The 15,328-nt window shown below is 43.8% G+C and overlaps 1 protein-coding gene across 6 annotated transcripts in view; it reads left to right on the top strand.

Moving 5' to 3' along the window:
• Positions 1-15,328, top strand: part of Rffl (ring finger and FYVE like domain containing E3 ubiquitin protein ligase) — a 72,713-nt gene that overhangs the window by 37,546 nt on the left and 19,839 nt on the right. For 3 of the 6 annotated variants that reach the window (XM_042694035.1, XM_042694029.1, XM_042694023.1), the window contains exon 2: positions 9,870-9,917. The exons of 2 other annotated variants lie outside the window; for them this stretch is intronic. In XM_042694035.1, coding sequence (XP_042549969.1) covers positions 9,890-9,917 — 28 coding nt within the window. In that variant the 5' untranslated portion in view covers positions 9,870-9,889. Of the gene's footprint in view, positions 1-9,134; positions 9,141-9,869; positions 9,918-12,403; positions 12,407-15,328 lie in introns of those variants that run through there. One more of the 6 variants, XM_042694034.1, reaches the window with a different exon arrangement.

The raw sequence follows: 15,328 nt of genomic DNA, 5'->3' as shown, positions 1-15,328 counted from the left end.
CTCTCTGTTGAACTGACTGCTTTGTCTTGCATAGACTCTGGCTTGGCTTCACCACTCCCAAAACTCATCTAGAATTTAGCCTCATTTTTTCCCCATTAACAGTCACTGTTGGGTGTGCCACATACCACTGGTTAGATTTCCTCCATCCTCCTGCATTTCTAACTAGCCTGACAACTGAGTGGTGATTACATTAGATCTTAATAAAAAGAGCATGTGTGAAGAATAGTCCTTAAGGTTAATCAGTGTATTACTTTCAGGTAGGAAAATTTCTGACCCATGTTTCAAGGGAAAGGGAAGAAAAAGAATCTTTGGGTATTAGATCAAGGCATGTAAGATTCATACAATGAGATGTGTGAGATGTCAGAGGCATTTTATTTAACCAAAGAAATCATGCAGGAAGCCACAGGAACTTCCGCTGACTGCTAATATTGAATCTCTCAATTTTTTTTCCTACAGCTGGAAGAAACATTAGATTACTTAGATCAACCCTACTACTTTCCAGATGAGGAAGCAGACGCGAAGAGGCTAAATGCCTTGTTGCCCAGGGTTTACTCCTAGTTATCACTGTGGTCTGGAAACCACCAGCTCTTTTGAGAGTGGTAGAAGTTAGGCCTGATGCAGAGACTTTTTACACCCCCCCTGTAATGCTGCTGAGGGCTGCTGTAGTCCTGAACAGTAGACTGTCTGGGTGGTTGGTAGAAGCTGAATTCAAGGCAGTGCACAACATAGGAGCCTTGGAACAGTCCCAGTCACTCCCTTCTGGAGTGAGGACCTCTGCTGTAGTGGGGACCAGCTAACAGAAATCTTTTTTTCCACACTTGAAAAAGAGTCAGGGTTTAACTATAAAAACATTTGTGGTTCTTTTTCCCAGCTTTCATATTCCAACTTTTGTTTCAGATTTCATTGTTTTAAACCCTCAGCACTATTTATGTTAAGTTCTTATTGCTTACTGCAAGCCAGATGTTGATATGAGACATCCAGAAAATGTCTGAAGAGATTCATGATTGTGTCTGTTGTTTGTTAGGCGAATCTTTGACCTGACTCAAAGAGAAATGGGTCTTACTGTCAGTGTACTACTGTCCAGTGAGCCCATTGTCAGCAGATAGGAAAGGTTACCTGTTTGTTGAAACAGGTTGACCTCTAGCACTGTTGGCTCAGAGGGAGCAGTAGTGTAGAGATCAGCCAGCCCTAAATAGGAAGCGGATACAAACAGGATGTGTTTGTCTTTGCTCTAACTTGTGTGACTATGTTTTGAAACTTGGTATAGTTAAAGAGTCAAGACTTGGTCAAGTGCTGGTGGTTCTTGCCTGTAATCCTAGCTACACAGGAGGCTGAGATTTGAGGATTGCAGTTCAATGCCAGCCTGGGCAGGAAAGTTTGTGAGACTCTTATCTCCAATTAACAACTAGAAAACTGGAAGTGGACTGTGGATCAGAGTGGTAGAGCACTAGCCCTGAGCAAAAGAGCTCAGGGACAGTGCCTAGGGCCTGTGTTCAAGCCCCACTACTGACAACAACAACAACAACAACAAAACCCAAGACTTACTAGCCCCATGTGGTGGTTCATCACTGTATTCCCTGCAGTTATGTTTGAGCTACATAGCAAATTTGAAGCCATGCCTTCTAATATTTGAACTTGCCTGAAGCAGTCTGTTTCTGGTTTGAAAAGAAGCTAACTAATCCTATATTCCCTTTGCCTATGTACATATTCACATCTTTCTTCTGAGGACCAGGCATGGTGGCTTTCCCTACCTTACCCCATATTGCATTGCATCCCTATGGATTATAAATGAAAATGCTGAACTGACTTTACTCTGTTACTTTTGGTAGGGATAGGATTCAATCTGTGCTTAGTTATTTTTTAAAATAACAAACTGCAAGGCTGTAATTCAGCAGCCTTTTAAATAACAGGTTCTGTTGGTTGAGTTTCACGATTTCTAGCACACCTTTGAGTGTTTTGTGACCATGCTAGTTTGCAAATTACTCTGGAGTCATTGTGCAGGTTTTTTGTTTGTTTTTGAATTGGAATTTTCCTTGGGTACTAGAAGCTGGATCTAATGCTAGCTGCTCAATTGTTTCATCCCTTGGCAAATCTCTAGAGAGGCGATTAAACAATTTGCTTAGGGTCACTCAGCTGGTAAACGATCTCAACAGCCCCTGTTTTTTTGAGCTCCCCCTTCTTTGCTTCCAACTGTGCAGTTTGCTTTATTACCTTCATTAGGGGACCAGATTGGCTGTGGGGTGACCACCTGCAAGGAGTCACCTTGGGCTCTTTGTAGACTATTACAACTTCTTGAGTTATTTTCAAACCAGCCTATTCTGCTGTCTTGAAACTGTAATAGGCCCTTGGCTAGGGGGAGGGTGTGCTAAAAAGAGGGAGGTAGATGTATGGAAAAAGGAATGGTGGATAAATATAGCCATAATACTCAGTGCACATACCTGAAAATGGAACTAATTGAAAGTTCAGGAGGTGAGTAGGGATGAGATAGATGGAATGAGGGAAGAATGATGAAGGGGTGACTGATCAAGATGCACTATACTTATAAATGGACATGTTAAATTGAAAACTCATGTACAACTATTTGACAATAATAATTAAAAAAAAGCTGAAGTGACCCATAATGTGCCACATATGAAGTTGTTGATAATGTTTTGATTTTTTAAAAATTGCATTCCTATCCCAGCCACACTGCAAAGACTGTGTATCCTGCCACTGTGTGTGGTTCCAGGGGCAAATGGGTAAAAGAGGAAATAGTTGGGGAAAGGGGTACATCTCCTGGGGGTGGTCCAGGGGCTTTGCAAGTGACAGTAGTGAGAAGAGCATTCCCTCCTGGTTTAACACAGGTGTCTTTTTTTTTTTTTTTTTTGCCGGTTGTGGGGCCTGAACCCTGGGCCTGGGCGCTGTCCTTCAGCTCTTCAGCTGTAGACTAGCGGTCTACCACTTGAGCCTCAGCCCCACCTCCAGCTTTTTCTGCTTATGTGGTGCTGAGGAATCGAACCCAGAGCCTCATGCATGCAAGGCAAGCACTCTACCACTGAGCCACCTTCCCAGCCCCTAACACAGGTGTCTTTGTCTTCTTTCTTTAATGCTGTGGGTGGGGGTGGAGGACTGAATGGGAAATACGTTTTGTGGATGAATAAAGATATGGAAGGAACCCAAAGACCAGATTAAACTCCTGTGTTCTTTGCAAGGAGAGAACACTATAGGAATACAAAGTCATTCTTTGGGTTTTCTTTTATTTTTTCATGGCACTGGGTGAATGAGAAATATCCCTTCATTTCTGTTTCTTGGGATGGACATTAAGCAGTATTGCATCCTGACAGGAGCAGAAAACATCACAGAAAGTCAGTGTAATGTTCAGATTGAGATCAGACGTCAAAGCAGGCTAAAGGTTTGTGGAGGAAGAGGATGCTTTGTCTGAACCCATCACATTTATCAGAGTCCTATCTGTCTGAAGTGCAGTGCCAGCAGTTAGGGTGGCCGGGTTGGGTGCATGGGGGGTAGGGACAGAAGTGGGTCCGTTCATTCTTCTCTCTCTCTGGCTAGGAAGAAGATTTGAAGCGTTAAGGGAGAAATTCTAAATTGAATGACTGCAGTGGAGGAAGATGGCAAAATTGAAACTCTTTAGCATTGGGGTAGAATTGGGAAGAAACTTAACAGCCTGGGCTGCAGTGAGGATAAACCACTCTGCACCTGAGAGGTTTTTCAAGAGATTAATAGAGGGTGCTGGAGATGTGGCGCAGTGGTAGAGTGGCTTCATGGGGCCAGGGCTCAAGCCTCAACGCAGAAAAAAGGAATCATATATAGTTTAGAGTTGGTGGCAAAGACATGGGGTCATTCAGTTATTGGTGAAAGGACTGATCCTGATTAACAGTATTGACATGTCTAAAGAAAGGGGGAAAAGCAGATATAGGATGGAAAGCACTGTGGAATAGAGCAGATCTGATTAGTCGCTGAATCTTGAAATTGGTCCCAGTAGTTTGTGCCTATAATCCATCCGCTACTTAGGAAGCCGAGATCGGAAGTTCACAGTTTGAAGCCAACCCTGGGCAGAGAAGGCTGAAAGGCTGAGAAACACTTTATCTCCAATTAATCAGCAAAAGCAAGCTGGATTGCAAGCATGTCAAGTGGTAGAATGCCAGTTTTAAGCAAGAAAACAGAGCAGAGTACAAGTTTGTCTTGGTACTAGTAACCCCCTCTAGCACCCCGCCCCCCCCCCCCAAAAAAAAAAACAAAACCAAAAACTCCAAAACAAAACTGGGTTCTGGTGGCTCATAAAAGATCTGGAGAGTTGCGGTTCTAGGCCAACCCAGGCAGAAAAGTTCATTAGGTTCTACCTCCAAATTAACCAGCAAAGAGCTAGGTTGGAGGTGTGGCTCAAGTGATAGACTTGCAAGCAAGCCCAGTGAGTGCAAAGCCCTAAGTTCAAACACCAGTACTTCTGAAATAATAATAATAAATAATTGTAACTTTTTTGTGTGTTGGTTGTGGGGCTTGAACTCTGGGCCTGGGCACTGTCCCTTAGCTCTTCAGCTCAAGGCAAGCACTATACCATTTGAGCTACAATGCCACTTCCGGTTTTCTGGTGGTTAATTGGAGATAAGAGTCTCACCAACATTCTTGCCCCAGCTGGATTTAAACAGTGATCCTCAGATCTCAGCTTTTGAGTTGCTAGGATTACAGGTGTGAGCCACCTGTGCACTGCTAATAGTAACTTTCTTTATAGCCAACTTTTACTGAGTACCCGTTTTGTATTAGGCTCTGGGTAAATGTTTAATGCATTGCTTTAATCCTTTCAATTATCACTTAAACATAGCAGGTTCCATTGTTTTGAGGAAATTGTGAGTTAAAGGTTAAGTAAGGGCAGGATCTATGCTTGGACCCGGTAACTTTTGGGCAGTCTGCTTTGGAAAGGCAATTGCATCATTTTGATCCTAGATGGAATTTTTTTTTTTTTTTTTTCTTTTTGTCGGTTGTGGGGCTTGAACTCTGGTCCTGGGCGCTGTCCCTCAGCTCTTCAGCTCAAGGCGAGCGCTCTACCACTTGAGCTACAGCGCCACTTCTGGTTTTCTGGTGGTTTTATTGGAGATAGGAGTCTCACGGTCTCTCCTGCCCGGGCTGGCTTTGAACCGCAATCCTCAGATCTCAGCCTCCTGAGTAGCTAGGATTACAGGCGTGAGCCCAGCGCCGGGCTTCCTAGATGGAATTTCTGTCTTGAAGTGCTTGCTGCCTTGTCCCAGGGCATAGTTCTAGAAACCCTTTCCTCTGGTCCTTGACTTCGGTTTTTGAAAATCCTGGCTGCCCGTCAGTCAGTCCCTGTGATACTATCATAATATGTGACAGCACCTTCATCTGACAGAAGGTTTAGAAAAGCTTATCTGATGAATCCTGCTTCCTGCACAGAGAGGCCACAGCCTCTGTATCCCGATGAGCTTCATCATCAATTAGGGTGGAAGAAGGATCCTACAGTAATTAAACTGTGGCCCGTTTATTCTGTTCTCAGCATTGTTCAAAGACTTTACTCTGAACTGCTTTCTTTCCCTGATTGACTTGCCCTTTGGGGCAGAATGCCTGGGCTGAAATGAATGTGTAGGTTTTTCTGCTGCAACATTCAATCTGTCATCTCTCCTAAACGCCACACTAAGAAGCAGCCATTTAATTGGTCAGACCCCGGGGGTGATATTTTGGCACGGCTCCATTGGTTAGAATTACTTTTCCCTGAACTTCACAGCAGATGCTGAGATCCCTCTGCAGATATTTGTCATCCGCTAGTTGAAACCAGGGAGTTTCCAAGAACATTTATAACTCGTGATTATTATGTATGTTTTTCAGTTGTTTACGACAGTTCCCACTTCAAGAAGAGAGCTCACTGACTGCTCATGGGAAGTACGGTCTCCCTTCTGTCCCCTTTGTTCAGATTGCCAGTTTGAGTGCTTATCACCCCAGGACCGTCTGGTCCCATTGCTCATGTCCTTGTGCTGCTTGTCCTCCTACCTTGCTGGGACTGTGAGTCAGGAATGATAGACCTGGGCGTATTTGGTACTGGTCGGCTTCTCTGATTGCATACTTGTTTTCATGTTTTTCTCTGCCGTTCCCTTTGTAGCACCATTGCAGTGCCACAACAAAGGACTGGGGAGGCACCGAAGCCTCTGCCTTTCTTGTAGGGAAATAGCTGGAAGCTATTAGTTCTTCCAGGCTCTACTTGTGCTGGTTCTCTGCTGCTCTAGTAACTGACAGCTTGAACATTTTTCAGTACTTTTTAGAAGATCAATCTGTTACTGTGCTTTTCTTGTTTTCCCAGTAATCTTAAGACATTTTAAGAATTAACTTCAGCATGCTTTAGGTAGACATGTTACTCCTAGATCTTTTCCATAAAGGCACTACTGTGGTTATATGTACTTAAAATCCTTAATTTGCTGATCATTGGAATCATAATTGTGGAGCTTGTGAGTGTGAATTTCCTTTTCTAAAGCTTTATTGTTACCATAGTTAATAATTCAATGAGTAAGTGGCATTTATACTCCTGGCAGTATGGCGAGAATGGAGCTGTGAAATGGACTCACTCATTTCCCGTCTCTCCCTCCACACCTGTATAACTATGGAGAAAAATACTTTCAGAAGAATGTATTGATTGTGAGCCGATGAGTGAGACATAGTACATGCTCTTTCCCCAGAAGGTGGTCACCATGAGTTGTAGGCCTCTTTTTTTGGGGGGGGGGAGGGTCTGGTCGTGGGCCTGAACTCTGGGCCTGGGCCGCTGTCCCTCAGCTCTTCAGCTTAAGGCTAGCACTCTACCACTTGAGCCACAGCACCACTTCTGGCTTTTTTCTTTTTGCTTATGCGGTGCTGAGGAATCGAACCCAGGGCCACAAGCATGCAAGGCAAGCGCTCTACCACTGACCCACCTTCCCAGCCCAGTTGCAGGCCTCTTGATGCCAGTACTGGGGCTTCAACTCAGGGCCTTGCAATCTCGTTTGGCTTTTTCACTCAAGGCTGACTGTTCTACCACTTGAGCCACAGCTCTATTTCATCTTCTTACTGGTTAATTGGAGGTAATCCCATGGGCATTTCTTCCCAGGTTGGCTTTGAACCACAATCCTCAAATCTCAGCCTCCTGAGTTGCTAGGATCACCGTTGTGATCCACTGGTGCCCAACTTGCCTGCTTTCCCCCCCTGGCTGTTGGGCAGTGCTGGCAGAAGTGAGTTGGAGGCCCAGGTGTGAAGATGCTGCTCTGGCAGGTTTCCCCCGGGAAGAAGATGATATATAAAGGGGTGGGACAGTGGTCCAGGCTGTCAATATTTGAGGGAGATTCCTAATGCCAAAATAAGCTGGACATTTGAGGGCCGGCAAGAACAATGGAGTGGCTTGATCTGAAAACGAGGAGAAGAAAGTTGTAAGCCCAGGGATTGATAACTGCCCCTCTCAACTAGAACAGAGATGGGCAAGAATAGAAACTGAAATGCATCTTTGGTATTAAAGGCTTTCCCTTTAGGAAACTGAGTGTCTATACCACTAGTACCCTGACATTGTGGAAAGTAGGAGTGAAGTTCTCTACTAAATGTTGTCCTTTTGTCAAGTGTTGTGTTAAACGTTGGCTTGGTAAGTAGGTACCCTTCTTGGTGTTGTCTGAAGCAGGCAGGGATTTGTAGACACGTTGGTGGCTTCCACTGTCCTCTCTTCTAGGAAGCCTTGGATGACTATGCTAAATGTGGTTAGTGTAATGGTGCAAACAGCCCCTACTTCCTGTAGAACCTCAAATTAGTCAAAAAGTTGGAGGCACATCTGTTAGCCCCCTAGCTGTGTGACTGATCTGTACCTTAGAGTCCAGTTTCTGCATTCATCAAATGAGCTTTTTATTTCTAATTTTTGTAAGATTAAATGAGATAGGTGCAGGCCAACTCATTTGGCACATTAGGTGTTTTACAAAATGTTCTTTTTAAGAAATATAATTTTAGCAGGGCACCAGTGGCTCATGCCTGTAATTCTAGCTATTCAGGAGGCTGAGATCTAAGGATTGCAGATCGAAGCCAGCCTGGGCAGGAAAGTCCCTAACACTTGTATCTCCAATAAACTACTCAGAAAAAGCTGGAGGTGGCACTATGGCACAAGTGGTAGAGTACTAGCCTTGAGCAAAAGAAGTTCAGGGACAGCGCCCAGGCCCAGAATTCCAGCCCAAGGAACAGCAAAAAAATGAACTAAATAAAATTATTTTTAAAAATCTATGGATCAATCTACCTATCTATATTATTAAGATATATAAGAAAGATGTCTGTGTGCAAGTAGGCTCAAAACTGGTTTGGAACAAAGCAGTAATCTTCATTAACCCCACACCTTATTGTGCTTCCCATTTACTGCCTGTCTAGTGCTACCCTCTGCTCTCTATGGAAACTGGAAGGCCCAGTAAAGGTGTGATGTCTTTACCATGAGCACCTCTGTGGCCAGTCTGTGAGGGGGAAGTTTATTCTTGTTGATCTGAAGCTCAGAGGCAACTTTCTCAGGTACATTCACTCTGTATGAGAACCAGGATTTAAGGTCAAGTCTCATGCATTTTAAAGCAAGTTAAAAAATGTGGGGACTCCACCCCCAAACTATTAGGCTTCTAAAAATGTATCCCTCAAAACTCTCATCTAGGAAATATGTATTGCCCACATGCAGTGGACTGCCTTGGAGGGCAGAACGTGTTTGGATTTAAAGAACTTGAAAGTATTTTTTTTCCCCTGCTGGATTCCAGTTCTGTGAAACAGCTCTTGTTTATGTACAGCTCATGCACCTCATGAGCATGCTGTCAATTCTGAGTCTTGGGTTCTAAAATTCCACTCTATGATTTAGATATTCTGAATTCTTTATTCTGAAGCAAATATTCCAAGAGAATCTCAGAGTCAGAACATGCCAGTTGTCCCCATGCCAGCACCTGAGACCAGTTGGTGATTGGGCTCACTCTGCAGGTTGCTTACTTACAGGGCAAATCATTGTGGTGTCACCAGCATTTTAAATCCTCCCAGTTCAGGGTGACGCCTGAAGCAAGTTTACTGGAAAGTTCTACTTGCAACCCTGAGATTTTGTTTTAAATTTAACAATTTCTAAGTTCAACTATCCTGCACAAGTGAACAACTTATTTTTAAAGCAAGCAGCCTTCTAAGTTGAGAGATGATTTTAAATCTAAGGTGAGTTCTTAGGAAACAAGTGATTGTCACTTAGGTGGTGTAATCAGCTGTGCCCAACCCTGCCTCACACAACCCCAAGGTGACCAGGAAAGACATCAGGCTGTCTAGCTCACTGTTGCTGTGAAACCCATAGGTGATGGCCATTTTAGAACTGTAGTTTACAGTTTAATAACTTAATGTACTGTCCATCAAATATTTACTTTTGTGTGTGTTTGTGTGCCGGTCCTGGGGCTTGAACTCAGAGCCTGAGCACTGTCCCTGAGCATTCTTTGCTCAAGGCTGGCGCTCTACCATTTGAGCCACAGCTCCACTTTCATCTTTTTGGTGGTTGAGATAAGAAACTCATGGACTTTCCTTCCTGGACTGGCTTTGAACTGTGATCCTCAGATCTCAGCTTCCTGAGTAGCCACCAGCAATGGGCCCCAAATACTTAGAATTGATTAGTATGTTGCTTTCCATCACTACTCACCCTCCAACATGGTCTTATCTTTCATATAGGTGAGGAGAAAAACTCAGCTTAAGTAACCTCTCCAATGCTAGCTGCCCTTCATTATTCACAAAGGAATTTTTTTTCTTGTAGTCACTTTGTTACTATAAACACTGAGGAAAGTGCTTTTGGCCCTATGGAGAGATAACTAGTACATGTCTCATCAGCTGTGCTGATGAAATATGAATGTTGTCTAACCTCAGTCTATTCATTCCAGAAAGTATTTGAGTGCCTACTATGAAGTTCGCTATGCCAGATGCCACAGGTAAAAAAAAATGAAGACAGATGATGTTCCTGCTCCAGGAGATAGACTGTATACCAACAATTGTAACTACAGTTGTGAAAGTTCTGAAGGAAAGCAGAAGGCAAGGGAGAGCATGTAAGGGGAGGATTCCTGCAGGCAACAGAATGGGAAGGAACAGAGGAGGCAAGAAGTGGACCTGCAATTGAAACTTGGGAGGTCGTTCTTTGTCCAGGCAGTCACAGTAGACTGGAAAAAGGGCAGAGCACTGTGTCCTTGTCCTCATGGAGTTCTTGTTCTGAGTAGGGAATACAGTTCAATACCAGCTAGTAACTACCATTGTACATGAGATGAGAAAATGAAAGCGAAGCTGCAGGTCAGATGACAAGAGGTAGCTAAGCATGTTGCCCAGAAAGGACAAATGGCAAACCCAAGGGCAGGAGTGGGGGTTGGGGTTGAGTTGGATGGATAAGTAGCAAGTGAGAGATAAGGAGCCAGCGCACTGCTGGGGCACAGAGATAGAGAGTTGAATCATCAGCCTAAGCAAGGTACTGGAAGCCCTCTAAGGGGTGGGCGGAGAAGGCAGCTCACTGGAGCTAGGTCTCCCAGCTTTTGAAAATGGAGGAGAACAACCAGGGAAGAGGTTTCGAAGCAGAGGGAAGGAAGCCAAGGGTGCAGAGTTCTGGAAGCTAAGAGGTGAGAAGAAGGGAAGGTGTTTGGAGGAGGGAAGAAAGTGAGTGACAGTGCTGACTCCTGCATGCAGAGAAGATTGAGACAAAGACATGTCACATCTGTCCACCTGGAATTCTTTGGAGACCTTGGAATGCAGGCAGAGTATAGATAAATAAAGTATGCTGGAGAATGTTGTAGATACAGGCTAAGGAGCTACAGTCAAGTGTTTGGAGAAATTTTGATTCAGAAGGAGCAGAGAAAATGGGCTTTCATGGGAAAGTATGGTATCCAGTCAAAATGGTTTCTTTTCTTGTTTACAAGTTATACATATTCTAGGTGGCTTAAATTTACTGTTTGAGATATAAACAAAATGTCAGTGTAATTTGATGAACTCTTACAAAGTAAATATAATTGACATTCAGAATAAGAATCAGATGTCACTAAAATCTTCTGTGTCCCCACCCATTTCTAATAAGTAACCTGATTTCTCTTGTAGCCTACATAGGCCTCAAGGTCTAGGGGTGTAAGCTCAAACCCTGGCATTTCTACCTTTGGCTGGATTTTTATGGCAGCTTATTTCTCAGAACTTTGGTTTTTTTAACCTGAAAATGGGAAGAACTAGTTTACTTTGTCAGGATCACATGAGATAAAGTACCTGGGGTAGCATGACAGATTAGAAACATTCTTCCAGTAGAGAATGACCACGTTCCCCACTGACTCCTCATAGTAGGGAGGCTTAGCTAAGCTATATTGATAGTCCTTCACAGCATTTCCTTCAAGTCTTCACTATTGTACTTGAGTTGCTTTTTAAGGATAATATACAAGATGAAACTGAGCCCATTCTGTATTAACCATCCATAACTTCGTGCGCTTACAGCATAGAGACTGCCAACCACTCCAGGAATGCATTAGTGACAGGAGGTGTGCCACCCTCCATAAATAAGATGACTCTGTAAGGCTTGCCAGCTAGCCATTTTCTGATTATCCATGTCAAAAAGGTGCTTTTTAGCTGTGTGTGGTGGTACGTGCCTGTAATTCTAGCAGTCAGGAAGACAGGCATAAAGATCATTGTTTGATGTCAGCCCAAGTGAAAAATTAGTGCCACTCCTCTCTCAACCAACAAGCTGGCTATGGTGGTTTGTGCTTATAATCCCTGCTACTTGGGAGGCATAGGAAGGAGGGGTGGTATTGGGGTTTGAACTGAGGGCATTGTGGTTGCTAGCAGACATTCTATCATTTGAGCTGCGCTCCCAGTCCTAGATAGAAGGATCTTGGTCCCAGGCTGTTTCTAGGCATAAATATAAGATTCTGTTTAAAAGTAACTAAAAGCAAAAAAAGGTTTGTGTGTGTGTGTGTGTCTGAAGTGGAAGAGCACCAGCTCAGCAAGTACGAGGCCCTGAATTCACACATTGTACCTGGAAAACAAAAGTCAAAACAAAAAACAAATAAAGCATTTCTGAGGTTTGGGGCTTTTTTGGGGGGCGGGGGGGGGGGGAAGTGTCTGGTCATGGGGCCTGAACTCTGGGCCTGGGCGCTATCCCTCAGCTCTTCAGGTCAAGGCTAGTACTCTACCACTTGAGCCATAGCACCACTTCTGGCTTTTTTTTTTTCCTGCTTATGTGGTGCTGAGGAATCGAACCCAGGGCCTCATGCATGCAAGGCAAGCACTCTAGCACGGAGCCACCTTTCCAGCCCCTGGGGCATTTTAATTAGGCAATTTAGAGGTATTTGTAAAGTCTTATACAATGGATTTCCTATAAATGTATTAGTTGCATGATGTAGCTGTCTTGGAACCACCTTGGTGAATAGTTAATTAAAATCCAGATAGTTTAGGCTAGGAAGTAGTTCAGTGGTAGAGTGCTTACCTTGCATGCATGAGGCCCTGGGTTCGATTTCTCAGCACCACGTAAGCAGAAAAAAGCTGGAAGTGGCGCTGTGGCTCAAGTGGTAGAGCGCTAGCCTTGAGCTGAAGAGCTCAGGGACAGCCCCCAGGCAGGCCCATAGTCCAGCCCCCACAACCGACCCAAAAAAAAAAATTATCAAAATTAAAATCCAGACAGTTTAGATGAAAACCTTGGTGCCTTTTTTGCCTTAGTTTTGAGTGATGAGATAGTTTGGGAATTGCATTGCAGATCAGCTTCTTACCTTGTTTCCTTCAGGAAACGCCTGACAGCCACTGACCCACTTTATTTTCCTTAGGCAAGTGAACAAATAGACAAGTTATTTTAAAAATTAGGGGTTGGAGGAGGAAACAATGCTTGATAGGAAATGTACTCATTACCTTACTCATGTAACTGTAACCCCTCTTTACACTATTTTTACAATAAAAAAAACAGGTTAAAAATTACTTAGGGGGCTGGGAAGGTGGCTAAGTGGTAGAGTGCTTGCCTTGCGTGCATGAGGCCCTAGGCTCAGCACCATATAAGCAGAAAAAGCCAGAAGTGGTACTGTGGCTCAAGTGGTAGAGCACTAGCCTTGAGCTGAAGAGCTGAGGGATAGTGCTCAGGCCCAGAGTTCAGGCCCCATAGCTGACCAAAAAAATTTAAAAAAAAAATTAGGAATTTGGACCTAATGGGGAGAAGTAGCATTATCTTCTCTTTTGCCTCTAACTATGATGCTGCCAGTGCACAGGAGCCAGTCATTGATCTTACCCTGAGATTAGCATTGCAGAATTCCTGTTCAGCAGTGCCATGTCTCCCAGGAAAGTACAGGGTAACTGTCTAGGTGACAAAATGCCCACTGGGCTTTTAATCCAGGAATAAAGACACTTTCCTTCTGTGCTCCCAGCCGGCCTGTGCCACCTTCTCCTCTATATAGAGGCAAAGTGGAAGGTTTTGCAAAAGCCTACTAGGAGAGCAGTCAGACTGCTTACGATTCAAATCTCCAAGTCCATCTTTTCAGCGGGGTGAGAGGAGTTTGGGAAGGATTTCAAGCCTTCAGTAGAGATGCCATACTCCATCTTCAATGCCAGTGAGGAGGAGCTTAACAGGTAAAGCTGTCAAAGCATGGTGATTCTGGGTGCTGCTGGCTCACACCTTTAATCCTAGCTACTTAGCGTGTTAAGTTCTGAGAACTGTGATTCAAAGTTAGCCTGGGCAGAAAGTTCATGAGACTCCAATTAATCAACAAAAAGCCAGAACTGGAGATAGGACTTAAGTGGTAGAACACCAGCCCTGAGCCAAAAAGCCCAATGAAAAGGAGTTCAAGCTCTGATACTGAAAAAAAAAAAATGAAAAGGGGTGGGGGAGGCAGGTAGTTTACCACAGTCCATAACTGGTTGGCTCCACTTGTAGTTATTTAGCAACAGAAGTGGAGTGTGGATCTGTTTAGGACTGGAGGATAAGCTACACTATGTCCTTTTATTTTGTCTGAGAAGCATTCTACTTGGAAGGCTAATTTCACAACTTCTTGCCTGGAAATTATCCTGAATATAGGTGCTATTTAGGCTTGGAGCTTGCCAGTTTGGTAGAGTACTCTTAGTTGACCACAGTAGCAAAGGTTTCTTTTTTCTTTTTTGTAAAAATGTTTATTATTGTAAAAATACTGTATAGAGGGGTTACAGTTACATGAGCAAGGTAATGAGTACATTTCCTATCAAGAATTGTTGCCTCCTCCTTTGTTTTTCCCCTACCATCCCTCCCCTCCCACCTCTACAACTTACCCCCCCCCCCCCCAAGTTGTAAAGTTTATTTTCAACATAGTATCTTGTACATCTCATTGTTACAAACGATCTTTCTCTTCCCCAAATTAGAAGTGTACATACAAGATGCAGGGCACCAACATCAAATACAGTGAGAACAGGGGTTATACCATGGGGGAGGAACATACAAAGAAACAAAAAAATCACATGGTACATTATAAATACGTTAGAAACAATAGCAAGAAAAAAAAAACCACTTGTGTCTCTATCTTGGGGTTCATTTCGCTTAACAACATCTTATCTGGTCATACGTACATAGCTTTTGACCTTTTCTGCTTGTCTCAGACATATACTAGTTATTATAAATAAGGGAAACCATGGGACCTATGTTTCTTTGGGCCTGGCTTACTTAATATGATTTTTTCCAAGTCTTTCCATTTCTTAACAAATGGGGTGATATCATTCTTTCTAATGGAGGCATAGAATTCCATTGTGTATATATATATACCACATTTTCTTGATCCATTCATCTACTGAGGGGCATCTGGGTTGGTTCGCGAAGGTTTCTTTTCTGGTATATAAATGGTTGTTAAATAGAGCAAAAGCTAGGGGCTGACTTTTTTAGGCCCAAGAGGTCTCAGAGATTTTTAAAAATGCACTGAGACTTGTTGTGTCCTTCCTTCCCATAGGTACCCTTCCTGGCATTCAGAAACCCAAGCTAAGACTTTACCCTCCACCTGAGAGTGGGGCCTGTGTGGTCACAGAATGGCAGGTTTCAAGTCTCAATGGAGCCAGGTGTCCCTTTTCATGGTAGCCAGGCATTAGAATAGAACATTTAGAGGGGGCCCTTGAGGCTGGAGAGAAGGGAGATAGTGAGGAGAATGCTGGGCTCTCCTGACGCCCAGCCTAGAAGTAGCCTTCTTGGTGTTGGATCAGGGTGGCAGAGCAGAGCCACAGAGCCTTTCCAAGTCCTATGCCTACCCTGGCAATGGCCTTATCCCTTCCCTTATGGTATTCCCAGTGCCTCACCTAGCTGTTGCTTCCTAGACCCTGGGTAAAGTTTGCTGTTGGCCATATGTGGCCTTGTTGTTTCCCACTGATGGTGCCTTACCAGCTGGGTTTC

Source organism: Dipodomys spectabilis, unplaced genomic scaffold (assembly GCF_019054845.1).
Source record: "Dipodomys spectabilis isolate Male_0828 unplaced genomic scaffold, ASM1905484v1 ptg000004l, whole genome shotgun sequence".
NCBI classification, from domain to species: Eukaryota; Metazoa; Chordata; class Mammalia; order Rodentia; family Heteromyidae; genus Dipodomys; species Dipodomys spectabilis.
The sequence above is the reverse complement of the archived record's forward strand: the minus strand, read 5'-3'. Positions and strand labels throughout refer to the sequence as shown.